Source organism: Juglans regia, chromosome 2 (genome assembly GCF_001411555.2).
Source record: "Juglans regia cultivar Chandler chromosome 2, Walnut 2.0, whole genome shotgun sequence".
Lineage (NCBI taxonomy): Eukaryota > Viridiplantae > Streptophyta > Magnoliopsida > Fagales > Juglandaceae > Juglans > Juglans regia.
The window spans coordinates 24493454-24510538 of NC_049902.1; the positions used below are offsets into that span (position 1 = coordinate 24493454).

At 34.2% G+C, this 17085-nt stretch overlaps 2 protein-coding genes and 1 non-coding gene across 3 annotated transcripts; 1 reads left to right on the top strand and 2 right to left on the bottom strand.

Annotated features, from left to right (window-relative positions):
- Positions 1 to 6472: 6472 nt before the first annotated feature.
- LOC118347835 lies at positions 6473 to 6611 on the bottom strand. Its single transcript, XR_004800981.1, has one exon. It is a non-coding gene; the product is annotated as a small nucleolar RNA Z247 (small nucleolar RNA).
- Positions 6612 to 8259: 1648 nt separating this feature from the next.
- LOC108994022 (beta-amyrin 11-oxidase-like) lies at positions 8260 to 10850 on the top strand. Its single transcript, XM_018969095.2, has 8 exons — positions 8260 to 8518; positions 8655 to 9135; positions 9264 to 9551; positions 9674 to 9763; positions 10015 to 10093; positions 10264 to 10370; positions 10461 to 10582; positions 10695 to 10850. The coding sequence occupies exons 1-8, from the start codon at positions 8292 to 8294 to the stop codon at positions 10786 to 10788; spliced, it is 1488 nt and encodes a 495-aa protein (XP_018824640.1). The 5' UTR covers positions 8260 to 8291; the 3' UTR covers positions 10789 to 10850.
- A 1370-nt stretch (positions 10851 to 12220) lies between these two features.
- On the bottom strand, positions 12221 to 15171 carry LOC108994095 (glycine cleavage system H protein 3, mitochondrial). Its single transcript, XM_018969189.2, has 4 exons — positions 14986 to 15171; positions 14762 to 14850; positions 12747 to 12917; positions 12221 to 12551 (listed from the first exon to the last, which is right to left on the bottom strand). The coding sequence occupies exons 1-4, from the start codon at positions 15092 to 15094 to the stop codon at positions 12423 to 12425; spliced, it is 498 nt and encodes a 165-aa protein (XP_018824734.1). The 5' UTR covers positions 15095 to 15171; the 3' UTR covers positions 12221 to 12422.
- Between the last annotated feature and the right edge of the window lie 1914 nt (positions 15172 to 17085).

The window sequence follows — 17085 nt, forward strand, 5'->3', positions numbered from 1 at the left end:
CTAAAAAAAAAAATATAAATAAAAAATAGAAACTACTGTGATGCGAGGTCTCTACACACATCCTCGACTGTAGCTAATTGTCTCTCTATCTGTGCCAGTCGAGTACTAATAGTGACGAACATATCAGAGGCGAGGGACAACAAGCAGCTTGGCTTGCTTCGCATGTGGGTGCTCTTACATAAATTTATGCACCTTTGACTACCCTTTTTTAAGATGAATTTGGGACGAAATGCCAGTCTTTTAAGACAAAACTTTTCATTTCAAAAGACCTTATTTATTGTAGTGCCTGCAGCATGCGCGCACGCATGGGAGAGTACGTACTGGTTGTCTCTTAATTTATAAGTTTGCTTGTTATCGTCTCTTTAATTTGCTGGCTTTGGTTACAACTTAATTATTAATTGCGACTAAAGCCTGAATAAATTAAGATCATGCTGCATTGTGATATAATTACAAAAGTAATATTATATATCATACTCTCATTCTATTTTGATCATATTAAGTAGTATGTGACATATTTATCATCATTAGATAATAAAGAATATGTAATAAATAATCATTAATTGATAATAAATGTGACACATCTTATTTAAAGAGATAAAAGTGAGATGGTAATATAGTGTATAGAATTTTCTATTTATTAACTATGGTGCATGTAAAATAAAATTTTATAACGAATAATATTTCCAGTAAAATAAAAGATCATTTAATAGCCCAGATTGATCAGTTTCTTTCCTGATCTGAAACTACTCCATTAAAAATAATCTCATCATGATACCCTAATTGGAAAATGAGAATTTAGGGATGCATGCAATATCATGTCGATCGATACTGCATTCACGTCATGAAGAATTCCAACGTACAGCTCACGATTTTCAGCTTAAATATTATTTGTCGTCAAATAGCTCTAGCTCTCTGTTTTGTCTCATTATTGTTTTTGCGCTTTATTTGTCCTTATATTTTTAGCAAAAACAACCCGGCCCGGCCATATGCCCCATTAATGATCTCTTCAAATGTCTTCTCCAGTTTGCCGCCTCGAAACTCCAGTAGTACGTTTGTTGAAAGGAACTCTGCAGTCCCCATGTCTCATGCAAATGTCGAGATCCATGTTTGAGAGTTTCTTCAACTTTAAATTTAAAAGTTTGCTTGTTATGGTTTCTTTAATTTGCTAGTAAAACAATAATTAATTTAACGAATACTCTGCTCCACAAGTATGGAGGTGTCCTACTTTGTATTTATAAAAGATATAGTTGATTACAAGATAACAACCGAATAATCCTTACTTAGTTTGAATTACATTTATCCATATCTCTCTCGGTATTTAAATTTTCAAAATTGTATATCTCTAGGAGTGTTCTTCTCGGATTGATGTTTATCTTTGTGTTTGACTTAGTCTGGAGCATTATCTCTTACACGCCCCCTCAAGCAAAGCGGGGCAACAGTCACATGAAGCTTATCTTTGAGCAAAGTAAATCGTGGTGAAGATAGAGGCTTCATCAATGCATCTGCCACTTGATCCTTCCTGAAAGATGAAACGAACATCCAACAACTTCTTTGATACATGTTCACGTACAAAATGATAGTCCAATTCTATATGCTTGGTACGAGCATGAAAAACCAGATTAGCTGTCAAATAGGTGGCGCCGATATTATCACACCAAATAATAGGAGCATAAGGTTGGTAGATGTCAAGTTCACGGTAAAGAGATTGTAACCATATGAGTTCAGCTGTAGTATTTGCAATGGCTTGATACTCGGCTTCCGTACTAGACCATGCGACCTTGGTTTGTTTCTTGGAACTCCAAGTCACAATATTATGACCAAAAAAGTTGCAATAACCGGTGGTGGATCGCCGATCATCAGGAGAACCTCCCCAATCCGCATCGGAATAGGCTATAAACTGTGAGGTATGGCTTGGTCGAATAAGAATACCATGGTCGACCGTGTGTTTCAGATAACGCAATATGTGTTTTACTGCTGTCCAATGAACTGTTGTTGATCGATGCATAAATTGGCAAATGCGGTTGACGGAAAATGAAATATCGGCTCTTGTTAATGATAAATACTGCATCCCAACAAACATGGTCAGAGCATGAGTAGTGGACATGGGAGACGCAACTAGTTTAACGTGAGTCATGTTATTAAGGTGCAAGAGATTTATAATATATTTATGCTGAAATAGGAAGAGACCTTCATGTACACGGTGAGCCTCAACACCAAGAAAATAATGAAGATCTCCAAGATCTTTAAGAGAAAATTCCATGCCAAGAGACCGAATCACAGAGGACACTACAAGTTGAGAGGAGCCAATGATTAATATATCGTCCACATAGACCAGAATATAGATCATTAGTTGAGCACTCTGATAAACAAAAAGTGAAGCATCTGACTTTGCATTAGTAAAACCGAGAGATAAAAGCTTATCACTGAGACGTGAAAACCAAGCCCTGGGTGCCTGCTTTAGTCCGTAAAAAGCCTAATGGAGCCGACATACATGATCTGGATATTAAGGATGGATAAAGCCAAGAGGTTGTTATATATATACCTCCTCAATAAGACATCCATGGAGAAAGACGTTGGTTATGTCGAGCTATTTGACGCACCATTGTTGACTAACGGCATGAGAGAGTACCAGGTAGATAGTAGTCGGTTTGACTACAGGACTAAATGTGTCTTGAAAATCCAATCCTTCTTGTTGATGATACCCTTTAGCCACAAGATGGGCTTTATATCAATCAAGTGTGTCGTCCGGCTTCCTTTTGATTTTATAGACCCAGCGACATCCCACCACATTCATGTTGTTGTGCGGTTTAACAAGTGACCAAGTGCCACTTTTGAGCAAAGCAGTGAATTCGGTATTCATGGCCTGCCGCCACTCCACATGTTTAGAAGCATGAGTGAAGGAGGTTGGTTCAACCATAGATAAGTCATTAGTAGCCCTTAATGCTTTCGGTAGAGGATAGCGCACACAACCATCATGATATTCCATGGGTTTTTCAATGTTATTCTGGAGTCAAGTTTGCATTGGATGAGAACGCAATGGAGGATTGACTGTTGCGGCAGTTTGAACTGATTCTAGTATTGAACTTGTTGGTGAGGGAGTAGGATGTGAACGTTCACTTGAGACATGTGAGGGTGGGCTGGGAGGGTTGGGTGGAGGTGGAGGGGATGTTTCGACTGGTTGTGACACATGGGAAGAGGAGTTAGACACTTGTAGAGTGGATAGTAAAGGGATTGGAGGATTTAGAACAAGGATAGACTCGTGTATGCTTTCTTTAAAAGGGAAGTTTGAATCATTAAATATGACGTGTCGGGAGAGAAACACTAGGCCAGATTTGGGTTCGAGGTTTGACTCATTAAATATGACATGTCGGGAGAGGAACACTCGGCTAGATTTGGATTCAAGGCATTTGTACCCATGGTGATTAGAGCTATATCCAAGGAAGATGCAACGTTGAGAATGAAACTACATTTTGTGACGATTATAGGGTCAGAGATAAGGCCAACACTCACACCAAAAAACATGTAGAAACGAGTAATTTGGTTGTTGTTGAAATAGTTTTTCTAACGGAGATATGTGGGACAAGATGAGAGTGGGCAAACAATTTATAAGATAGCAAGCCATTTGAAAGGTTGAGTCCCAATATTTGTATGGCACTGACGCATGAGAAAGGAGAGTAAGACAAGTTTCGACAATGTGTCGATGACGTCTTTCAACGGAGCCATTTTGTTAGTGAGTGTGGGGACAAATAATGTGATGGTGAATCCCAAATGTATTAAAAAATTTATTAAGACTGCGAAATTCACCACTCCAGTCAATTTGAACCATTTTAATTTTTGTGTTAAAGAGACACTCAACATGGATATGAAAAGAATGAAAAATGGGTAAAACATCATATTTATTGGAGATAGGAAATAACCATGAGTATTTGCTGAAATGATCAACAAAAATAACATAATATTTATTTCCTTCAAAAGATAAATAAGGAGATGGTCCCCATACGTCACTGAAAATAAGATCTAAAGGGCATTTGGAGATGGCTGTGAACATAGAAAAAGGCAATTGATGGCTTTTGCCTTGTTGACAAATAGGGCATACACCATCAAATTTATTTGATGACAACGGTAACAAAATTTTAGAAATAATGCTATGAACTAATTGCATGGAGGGGTGACCAAATCGTGCATACCAAGTGGTGAGTGGAGCGTTGGTGGTAAGGAGTGCTTGAGATTTGAGGTGGACAGACACATTGGAAGGGAAGGGAAAGGATATAAAACAGATTCAGCCTTGACGAGTAGCAGCGTTCTCCTCGTGGCCTCGTCCTTGATGCAAAAATGATCCCCATGAAATTTAATAAAAACACCAATGTCAGTAGTGAATTTACTTATTGAAATTAAATTCTTTGCAACTAACGGCACATGCAAAAGATTTTTCAGTAAGAATGAATTATAAGTGGAAGGAAATTTAGATGAGCCAATATGAGTGATATTTAAACCTGTATCATCACCAATTTGATTTGGTCTGGACCATGATAAGGCTCAGCATTCAGATTGAGATTCTGGAAGCCATTCGTGAGGAGATGAGTGGCTCCAGAGTCAGCATACCACGTTGCATCATTGTTGGAGGGAGCCGTAGCCATGAAGGCAGTAGGTGCAGGTTGAGTGCTTTGAAAAGATTGATCAAAGTGATACCAACAAGAAAGTGCTGAGTGACCAGATTTACCGCATACTTGACATTGGACACTAGACGACTGAGAGTTGTTGGTGAAGATACCTCGATGATAAAGTGTCAAAAACTACATGATTAAGCTGTTAAAATAAATGAATTGTTTAACTAAAAAATGAATTAAGCACTTAATTATGTAGTTGTTTTTAGTACTTGACTCAACGTTAAAATTTGGTATTTTGCACTTAAAAAGAGTTGTAATGCAGCTGGTCCACACCAAAATTAATACCCCAAAATTTTACTCCTCATATCTTACTTATGTTGCAGGGCACTATGGGAAAGATGTTAAAGCACATGGGTAATCTTGGAAGCACCCAAAGTAATGCACTAGACAGCAGACTCACGCAGCTAAGGGGTTAGGGATCTGGAAGAGAAAAAAAAAAAAAAAAAGAAAAGAAAAGAGAGAATGAGGAAGTTATGGATGAGTGGGACGTGGGAGAGCAGCTCATGCAGGCAGGTTGGATCGTGGTCTCACAAGGCTAGAGCAGCTCACACACGACGCTGGTGCAAGGGAGATCACGCGAGACTACAGGACTAGATCGTGGTCTCACAAACTGAGCTGAACGCGGGACTGCAGGGGAAAACGTGAAGTGCACACTACCAGGGCTGGAGCGCAGAACGCACAATATAAAAGGAAGGATTTTTCTGTGTAGGGGGGGCTCTCTTTTTTTTCTTACTGTTTTTCATACTTTCGTGGAGGATGTTTTATTTTCTCTGTAGTTGTTCTGGAATTTTTTTTAGGTCTTTTTGACAGCTTTGTTTTTGCACAGAGAAACTTTTTTTTTTTAGTTGGATTTTACTTGTTTTAATTTCGATCTAGCTAAGAGAATGATGTTAGGCTAAGTTTTCAGCTTGAGCTATAAGATATGGATTCACTTGTTCTAAACTACTTATTAGAGTGATTCGGGTATGATAAAAATCCATTTTATAGTTTTGCAAGTCGATTTTGTTAAGATAAGTCAAAACCAGAAACTTTTGTTCTTGTTCTATTGTTGACGTAAGGCACAGCAGAAACTTGGTAATATTTTCAAGATTTTTCATGGTTAGAATTCATAGTAAATTTATTTGCACTCTATAGATACTTAAGACTGTAAATCTGGTTTTAAATCTTCATTTTCCAATTGTTAATGCTTAGACTAGATTGACAATTGAGTTATAGAATTCGACCTCTTAATCAGAGTTTGGAAAATGAGGAAACATTCTTGTAGCCCAAGTATTTGACATTTTGTGTCACTGGTTTTGATATTTCTGTAATCTCTATATTTCTTGCACCCATTTTACTAATGCTCAGATTTCTCATTTCTTTTAATTCGACAAGCAATCAGAAAACCAAGTTCACTTCATTCTTCAACTTTGTTTTGTCCAAAAATCAAAGCCATCCTTATCATTAGTAACTCCACATCAGCTAATAACCATTTTTCTTACTGTTTCTCTTTGGCCTTATAAACATATCTTTTCAGAAAAATTCCCCACCCAAGTGTAACTCAATACAAATTTGCTCTATGTGAATATTGTTGTCCCTGTGGAAATGACCATGGAACTCATCCATGTACTACTTTGATAGCTTCTACACTTGGAAGATTTAGAAAGCCATCACTTGACCTCGACCACGGCCACAGTTGCGATGGTTGGAGGGATAATGTCCGCGGTTTCCATTGTTGCGGTTGTTGGATTGGCTTACACGAGATGTTGCAATATTGGCAGATGCTACTGCCATGTCAACGGCGAAGGTTTGTTGCTCAAGACGCACCTCATAATTTAATAGGTGGCCAAAGACATCATAAAGTGTCATATGATCTACCCTTGTCGTAATGGACATATTAAGGGGGTCATAGGTTGTGTCAAGTCCAGCCAGAAGATAGGAGATAATTTCACAGTCCTCCAATGGTTTGTCAATGGTGGCAAGAGTATCAGATAGGTTCTTTGCCTTCTGAAAATAATCTGTGATTGATGAGTCACCTTTTTTAAGAGTAGAGGGCTGGAATCTGATGCGAGTGATCCGGGCTTGAGAGTGAGCAGAGAACATGCGCTCCAAAGCTAACCAGACTTGCTAAGATATGGATAGGTAGACGATTTGAGTCAGGACACCTTCGGACATAGAGGATACCAGCAAACTTAGGATGATTTGATCTTGCTGAAAATATCGTGTGAACGACAGGTTGGTAATGAAACACCCCCAACAGGGGGCAAGAAAGATGATGGAGGAGTGACGCTACCATCAACGAAGCCGAACAATTGTTGACCACAAAGATACGACATGATCTGTGCCTTCCATAATAAATAGTTGTCTTTGTTGAGTTTTATAGTAATAAAATTGGAGAGATTTGTAGGGGATGGCAGGTGGAAGGGTTGATCGGGTGGGGGTTTTATAGAGGAGCTTGAAGAATCTGAGGCCATGGATCAGACAATGGTCTTTAATGGCTCTTGATACCATAAAACAATAATTAATTTAATAAATACTCTGCTCCACACTACACGTATGGAGGTATCCTACTTTGTATTTATAAATGATATAGTTGATTACAAGATAACAACCGAATAATCTTCACTTAATTTGAATTACATTTATTCATATCTCTCTCAGTATTTGAATTTTCAAATTTTGTATCTCTAGGAGTGAACTTCTCGGATTGATGTTTATTTTTGTGTTTGACTTTGTTTGGAACATTATCTCTTACAGCTAGCAATACCCTGTATATATATATATATATATATATATATATAGGCAGTGCTGGATCCTAACTTGTATGTTTCTTCTCGGCCATGAGTATCAGGCAATTATTACTGTCATTAACAATATTAATTCTCCATTATTCATTAAATATAATATATATTACTTAATTATATATTCTTGTTAAATTAATTATTCTTTTGCACTTCTGGCTTAACTGTACAATTGAATTGTCCCCTTAATTCCATTCAAATACATTGTCCAGATGCTACCACAATTGTACTTAATTATATATTACTGGCGGCCGCTGCACAAATATTATCAATAAATGATAAAAGTATATGCATATTAAACTTAGAAACCATACGTATATATATATTTATATAAATATATATATTATAACTGATATAACTTCATATGATATGTTATATCTTAATTAAATTTGTACGCTCTCTAGCTTTATAAATTTCAGTAGAAATATAATACCAAACTCATCACAATCTGATATTAACTTCATATAATATATAATACATGTATATAAATGCAGCCCTCATATATTAATCTTTATTGACATAGTCAATAAGCAGGAGGAGTAGATTAATTGGCAGAGTGAAAGAGAGTAAAAGACAAGCTAGAATAGTCTGAGCACTAATTGCTTGCAGTTAAAGAATTTGTTGACCTGAAGTAACCATGAAGTTTTCTTTAATTTTCCCCTCTCAATATATACAACAAAGTAGCCATATATATAATAATTAATTATATGCAACAAGATAGACTCAGTAAGCTGATATGTCAACATATATTGCTTGGGAAGGAACATTATGGTCACGAGTACTATAAAAGCTCACCTAAATAGCCATATTACATCCATGTGTAGGTTAAGAAAAATCCATAAAAATGGAGTTGTTGTGGTTGATTCTTGGAGTTCTCTTGGGTGGATATGTGTTTCTATTCGGGTTTCTGAGGAGATTTAATGAGTGGTATCATGTAGGCAAACTGGGGAAAACAAAATACCCTCTCCCTCCTGGTGATATGGGTTGGCCTTACCTTGGTGGTCTCCCAACCTTCCTCAAAGCTTTCAAATCCAATGACCCTGATTCCTACATAAACAACCTTGTAAACAAGTAACGTTAACCCTCTCTCTCTCTCTCTCTCTCTCTCTCTCTCTCTGCGCTTCCCCTAGATGCTAATTATATATATATATATATATAAATGCTTTAAAATGTTTTTCTGGTTTTGGAATTAATTATCTATGTGCAGGTATGGCAGGACTGGTATCTACAAGACGTTTATGTTTGGGAGCCCAAGTGTGATTGTTTCTATCCCAGAAACATGCAAAAAAGTTTTGATGGATGATGAAAGGTTCAAACTAGGTTATCCTAAGGCCACAACAGTCCTTACAGGTAGAAGATCATTCCATGGCATTTCAACCTCCGAGCACAAGCGCCTTCGCCGGTTAACCACATCTCCGATCAACGGCCACGAGGCACTGGCCGGGTATATTGACCTTATCGAGGGCATTGTGGTAACCTCATTGGAGGAGTGGGCCAGCATGAAGGAGCCAATCCAGCTCTTGACAGAGTTGAGAGGGTTTGCCTTTAAGGTCATCACCAACATTTTCATCAGCACCCACAGTGAGTCTGTTATTTCGGCAGTGGAAAACTTATACAGTGATTTAAATGCTGGAATAAAGGCCCAGGCCATTAATATTCCTGGATTTCCATTCCATAGAGCGCTCAAGGTAAAGATATAATATCCCTGCTTTACTTAATCATGAACAATAAGACCCTAACATTGCATTCCTTTAAGAAAATAAAAAGAACTTGGTGAAAAAATTAGACTTAATGAAGGAGTATTTTCTTGATTCAGGCACGAAAACGTTTGGTGAAGATCTTCCAAGCTGTAGTAGATCAAAAGAGGGCAACGATCAAAAGCGATTCCATTAATAATAAAAATAATAATCAAACGGAGATGCAAAAAGATATGATGGATTTACTATTGGGAGTTGAAGATGAAGAAGGAAGACAATTGGAGGATGAGGATATCATAGATTTACTAATCGTGTTCATGTTAGCCGGCCATGAAAGCTCTGCCCATGGAGTATTGTGGGCAATCATCTACATGTCACAACATCCAGAAATCTTCAGGAAAGCCAAGGTGGGTTTTGTATTACCAGAACAAATCTGCATAAAAAGAAAAAAAAAAAAAAAAGACAGTAATCTCATTCATGACTTAAATGTTTGTTAAAATTAAGTTGGATTCCACCTGTTAATTTTCAGGAAGAGCAAGTTGAGATCGTGAAGAGAAGACCGTCTACACAGAAAGGACTGACTCTCACGGAGATCAGACAAATGGGATATCTTTCTAAGGTACGTATCATATGTCATATCATATGCATTAATGATGGAAGGGTCGACATACGTACGTGAATATATATGTCCAGGGATTTTTTTCAATAAAAGTACAGTTTTTGATAGGAAGAGATTTAATTTAATTTATCAGAAAACTGATATGCATGATTAGGGGATCATGTAAACTAATATGCATGGCATATGTACCCTCTCTCTTAATTTATCTTAATTAACATGACTGATCTGCTGCTAATTACTTCATAAATTAGGTCATTGAGGAGACGTTCCGCAGAACAAGTATCTCATTTTCGGTTTTCAGACAGGCCAAAGAGGATGTTGAGATAAATGGTTAGCCATTCAATCTCATACATACATATGTCATGTGTGCATGTATACAAACATACACATACACACACACATATATATATATATTCAAATTATTTCTAGCATCTGATCCCTTTCTCATGTTTCTAAAGAGAAAATCATATATATATATATATATATATATTTATTTGCAGGTTATCTCATTCCAAAGGGATGGAAAGTGTTGGTCTGGAACAGAGGAGTCCATATGGATCCCGAAAACTATCCAAACCCTAAAGAATTTGATCCTTCAAGATGGGATGTAAGACGTTATACATGATGATGACATAAATCAAGATGGGATCTAAGACGTTATATATAATTAATTAATAATTGCTTGAGTTTTGTGCAGAATAAATCCAGAGCAGCAGGGAGCTACCTTCCTTTTGGATTAGGAAGTAGGTATTGCCCTGGAAGTGATCTGGCCAAGCTCGAGATCAACATCTTCCTCCATCATTATCTCAGAAACTACAAGTAATTAATAATATTTTAAGTTTGCTATCTTAATTAATTTCATAAATTTAATCTTCTAAATAATATTAATGCAATTATAATTTAATTTTTTTCTTCTTTAATATTGGTGCAGTGTGGAGCGACTTAACCCAGATGGCCCGATAAAATATTTACCCCTTCCAAGTCCTGCAGACAAGTGCCCAGCAAGAATCATAAAAGTCACATGATCGATCGTTTCCATTTGCAATCAATTAATGACCTCTACTTTCAGTGTCTAGTGTTTAATATATATAAATATATATATATTTATAATTAGCCATATATATATATATATATTGTTTCAAATATATTATTTTTTATGCTCAAACTAGTCATGTTGTAATATTGGTTAATTAATTACTTCATACATCGAATAAATTAAAGCTCTAATGTATTAGGATTTACCATGTCCCATTGCTTTATAATTAAATCAAACTTAAAAAACTTTATATTAGACGAACAAATATATCTAATTAATGAAGATATAATAAAATAGTGGATAACATAAAATTACGATGCTAGCTTGAAATTTATTACAACGGATATGATCATGTTGATACAGCTTGATGTTCATCATAAGTCAGTGTTGATGATCTTAAGCACTGACTTCAGAAAATTGCAAAGAAAATAATAGTATTACATCTATACGTTCGCTTGCACGACCTCTCATATCAGAATCAATGCGCGCATGTCGCATCCCATCATCCTGCATTCTTTTTATAATCGGAAATGCTTTGGGTCCGAATTTAGAATTTAAAATGTGTCCCCGAATGAGATTTTTTTTTTTTTTTTTTTATCGAATGATTAAAAAAATATTTTTTTAATAATATTGTGATTTTTTTATTTTTTAAAAAAATGTTTATAATAATTAAAAAATACATGGAAAAAAAAAAAACCTATTCAGAACACATTTTGGGTCCCGCATAGCAGTTTCCAAAATCATTTATACACAACACGTACAGAAATATATCCAAAAGATGCACAGATAACATATTTTAAATAAATAAAGATAAGAATGAACTTTTCAAGAAATCGAAACTCGCTTTCAATGAATGTTAATTAACAATATTGCACTAAATTTATAGGCAACTTGACCCCTTTCTTTATTTTTCCTTCTTGTTTTGACCCGGCCAATCATGCTATAGAGAGTAGAGAGCACATTAATATTCCCTATTTTTTTATGGGTATTAGAGCTTTCTTTGAATAAACTAATGTAAAAGTCATCTTCATCCCAGCCTCGATTAGTCAAAGATCAACAAAGGGCCGGGAAGTTTCAGATCAAAATTGAGGTGAAACGGGCAGCTAATCAGGGATGAAGATGCAGAATTACAAAAGCGGGAAAAACAAAGGATGGAAATTAGGAAAAGCAATATGCATATAATTTGATAAGTCGTTTGTTTTCACAGATGAGATGAGATGAGTTAAAATTAAAATTAAAAATTGAATAAAATATTATTAAAATATATTTTTTTAATATTATTTTTATTTTAAAATTTAAAAAAATTAAATTGTTTATTTTATTTTATACGAGAATTTGAAAAATTATAATAATTAAATAAGATGAGATGAGATGAATTGAGAAGTTTCCTGAAAACAAACGAGGAGTTACTTAGAGGCGGCTAGAGCAAGCAACCTTTTTATCATTAAGAATTAATAAAATTTTCTTACCCTTTTTTAATGATAAGTAAAAGGTCTGGTAGAAAGCATGCAAGAATAACTCATGATAAGAACATAACAAATCAGATCAATCTTTAGCAGCTCTAAATGATCAATTAGTCCAAGATGTACTTTCCGGCATGCAGCAATTTCAAAAGTTCAAACTCTAATGTGAAGCATCCTCCTCCTCACAGAATTTTGTGTATTCCTTTGGACCCATCATGGCTTCTAATTCAGAGGGATTGCTTGGCTTCACCTTGATCATCCATCCATCTTCGTATGGCTTTGAATTGATCTTCATTACAAAATATATATATATCACCCATAAATTATAAATACATACAAAAACTCAGCTCCATCTTTTCAATACACGTGATTGCAATGTTGTCTGAATTCTAAGCAATTAAATAAAATATATATAGATATAGGAATTGATCAAATCAAATTAAAGGAAAAGTAGATGGAAATTGAGATGGTAAAGATCAATTACCAAGCCAGGTGATTCAGTAAGCTTTGTGTTGACCTCAACAATCTCACCCGAGATAGGGGAATTGACATCACTGGTTGCTTTGACACTTTCCACAGCTCCAAAACTGCCACCTTGAGATATTGAGCCCCCAGCTTCTGGCAGTTCCACAAACACTACTTCTCCAAGATGGTCCTGCAACATATCGATCAAATGATGATGATGATGATGATGATGATGATCAGTTCCATATTTCAATTTTTTATTTTAATTGAGCCCTTAAATTAGAAAGAAAAATCAAACCTGTATGCAAATCAAATAATGTCATGTCAACTGTTTAGAGTATTATCTTTCATACTTACAAGTAAGTAAAAGTCTCCAGGCCAATGCTAATTACACAAGCTATCTATCGTGCAAGCAATACATATTCAATCACTAGAATTCAAAACTTTGATGCCATCAGAAAATACAAATATATTACAACAATATAATAGTCTAGCAGGCGTCCTTTTCTTTGATTTGGTCATGTTATAATTAACCAAACGATAATGATACTGAACCTAATAAATTAAAGATATATTATCCGGACCATGTGATCTCCTTGACTTAGCTTGTGGCCAGGCATGATCAAGCTTTTGCCAATTTGTTTACTGCATTCGTCAGCCGGGAAAAAAGATAAGAGTCAAGGAATTAGGTATGAGGTCGAAATCTTAGGAGGCCAGGAAAGGTTTTTAATGGAGTCTTCTTATCGTTATACATGATGTATGTGTGAGGTATAATATTAAATTCCATATATGAATAATGGAGAAAATATTAGGAAAGGAAGAACACAAGAGATCATTAACATAACTCGATATTCATGAATAACATGTACGCATTTCACAAAAGTCATGGCACAAAAGTTAATTTTGGTTTCAACTTATACGCATTGGATAAAACTTAAATATATTGAAAAAGAAAGAACACAAAAGATTAAAGTGTTTAAACCCTAATATCCTACATTACAGCACCAAAGCTCAAGGATAATATATATGTTGGCTACATTTTTTTGTTTTTTTTTTTTTTTATGTCGGATAACCTCTCCAAGGCAGAGCCCTTCGAACTCACCCCTGCAAAGTAAACTCCGGTCTCATGCACCGCACTCACGGAAATGTTTTTACACAAAACTCAAGTTTTCATCTTCTTGTTTAGGTTTTTCTTTTTCTTTTTCTCTTCATTTTAGTTTGCCTCTTTTATTTCATTTTTGTGTGTGCGTGTATGTGTAAATTGAAAGCACATGAAACCTACGGAAATCTCTATCTCTGTAAAGCCTCTTTGTTTTTTAAGAAACTTTGCTCACATCTTCTTTGTAAAAGGCTAAAATCTTAGATCACGCCTAAACGATATTCTTTCTAACTCTTACATATGATATCTAAGTACTGGACTAAGGCTGGACTTTTTGGAGCTTATCAGAGTCCTCCTTGAAGCCCAATTGTGGCAGGCTCACATCACCAAGAATTTTCCAAATTGTTTTGGTTCAGCTTTAGGTGTAATTGTATTATCAAAACGAACCCACCACATCGGCCTGGAGAATTAAACAAACCAAACGAATCCGTAGGTGATCAATTTGAATTAGTTTGGTTTGAGCCCATTACAGTGTAGCTCATTTTCATCTTTTTTTTTTTTTCAAGCACCATTTTTATTTTTCTTTTATGAGTATGATTAGCCTATTTCTATCATTTACCAATAATCATGACAACTAGAATCATTTTTGGCTACAAAAAATCAGCAAATAAAAAAGAAAAAAGTAGTCCAAAGTCCTAAATTAACACAAATGGTATCAGAGCCAGGTTTTAATTCTCAGACCTGTTCCTTAAGGGCTGAGCATCGAAAGCTGGCCCTGATACCACTTATTAGGTTTATTCTCCAAAAGACTAGCTGAATTTACCATCAACGCTCTTTCTTAATCTTTATAAAGGCCAAAAAGTTTCCTCTCGTAAGCAATGTGGGACATAAATTTTAATAATATCATACAGCATATTGGGGAGAAGAAGAAAAACCTGAGCATGGTCGGTGATGCCGATTGTAGCCACAGCGCCTTCATGCTTCACCCACTCATGCGAGGATGCATACTTCAAACCATCCAACACTGAAAAAATTCCCGCATTAGTAAATCAATTCACTCCCACCTCATCACCGAAGGTTGAAAACAGCTTTACAAAAGGAAAGTCATCTTCTTTATGAACACTCTCAAACACAGACAGAGAGAGAGAGGAAAGATTACCGGTAGAGAAGCAGCGGGAGAGAGAGAACGCAGGGGAGAGATGGGATTTGGAGGCATAAGAGAATCTGAATGCATTGGCCGTGGAAGAAGCCCACATTCTGAGAGCCATGTTTATCCTTTGTAGTATAGTGTGTGTTTTGTTTTGCTTGTCTCGGACGAACAAGTAAGGGATAGAGTGTTGATATATTTCCTGGTTTTCATTATCTTGTATGAATGGTGGGCAATGGCAGCCCCATCCTAGGACCAGAAGCCAAGGAGCCATTATTTTTATTTCCTTTTTTTATTTCTTAACACCTCTGTTTTCGTGACAAGTGTCGTTTATCCCCTCCTTTATTTTTACAGTTGAAATAAAATAAATTAAAATAAAAATTAAAAATTAAATAAATTATTATTAAATTATATTTTTTAATATTATTTTTATTTTAAATTTAAAAAAAATTATTATATAAAAATTTAAATAAATTATAATGATTAAATGAGATGAAACGATGATAATTATAAATTTTTTTTTTTTTTAAACGAGGCCATATCTACTATCATCGATAAAATATAGATACAACTTGTTATAATGGGAGTTTTAATTGTTTTGTTCTTTTTATATTAGTTTGTAAAAAAATAGAATTTTAAATGAAAAAAAATATATGTCTCATGTCTATAAATTTCAGGCAGGAGTCCTCAAGGTGCACTGAGTCCGTGACGGTAATTTATACTGTTCATTAGTCTACAACTCTTTATATATATATATATATATATTGGAATAGTGTAATTTTTTATATAATAATATTATATATAATTTTAGAATGTTTAAATTTTACGCACTTATTTTTTCATGTCGATTTTGTATTTACTAATTTTTTTCAAATAAAATAAGTAGAATTTACACACTTTAAAGCCTCGTTTAGTTATATAAATTATTTCATCTCATCTTATTTAATCATTATAATTTTTTAAAACTCTCACAAAAAATATAATAAATAATTTAATTTTTTTAAATTTTAAAATAAGAATAATATTAAAAAATTATATTCGGTAATATTTTATTTAATTTTTATTATAATTTTGACTAATTATATCAATGAAATATATAAAAAAAATATGTAAAAATAATTGTACGTATGAGAAACTCTAGAAGATGTTAGCAACTTCTTCTAACTCAATATCCACAGTGTTGGTCTGAGCTATTGGCATCATTTAATTGATAACTTCGTCAAATGAAGAGCTAGTAGTCTCGTTATCACTAAGTTGTGTTAAAAATAATCAAAATATAGAGGTGATTAAACGTAAAATATGTATTATTACTCATTTAATTATATTAGCTATTATTATTTACTTTATTAGAATATTGTAACATATAAAATCTGTCGTGTTTATATTTTGTAAGATTTGTTTTAGACCAAATATTTTGGACTGTGCATGATTTTTTTTTATTTTGGACTACACACAGAAATATTATACAAAACAGTTTATAAACTATAAAATATTGTGATTGATCATATCATAAAATATTTTTATTACAAAATAAATATCATATATTATATTAAATCAAATCAGCGTATAATTATATATATATTATATAATAGCACTTTTATATTTTTTATATCTAGTTAAAAAATTATATTACTATTATTGGTTCCATTATAAATAAAATTACAATAAAATAGACAGCTTACATGTGTACTACTTATTGGAGGGTGTAAATTCAGGCCTCTCACCGCGTATGATTTGAACTTTCTCCCTTATGTATCAAGATTCGAAAAAATAATTCGATTAAGATCAATTCAGCATATTTAAATTGAATCGGTAAGAAATCGAACCGATTTTAATAAATTTTTTGAATCGTTTACTAAATCACTTCAATCGATCGATTCAAACCGATTTGAACCAATTCAAAACTGTATTTTATTTTTAAATTGTTTAACAACTTAGTTTTTTTTTTTAATTTATTGTACAAAAATATAATAGAACTAAACATATATTAACTTTTTCATCATTATATTCGTTAAGAATCGTAGAAAAGTTGAAAGATAAAACATGTAACTTTTTATTTTCTTTAGTTGAACAAAAAATTTAGGAGATGAAATGTCTGGTGGTATATTAAAT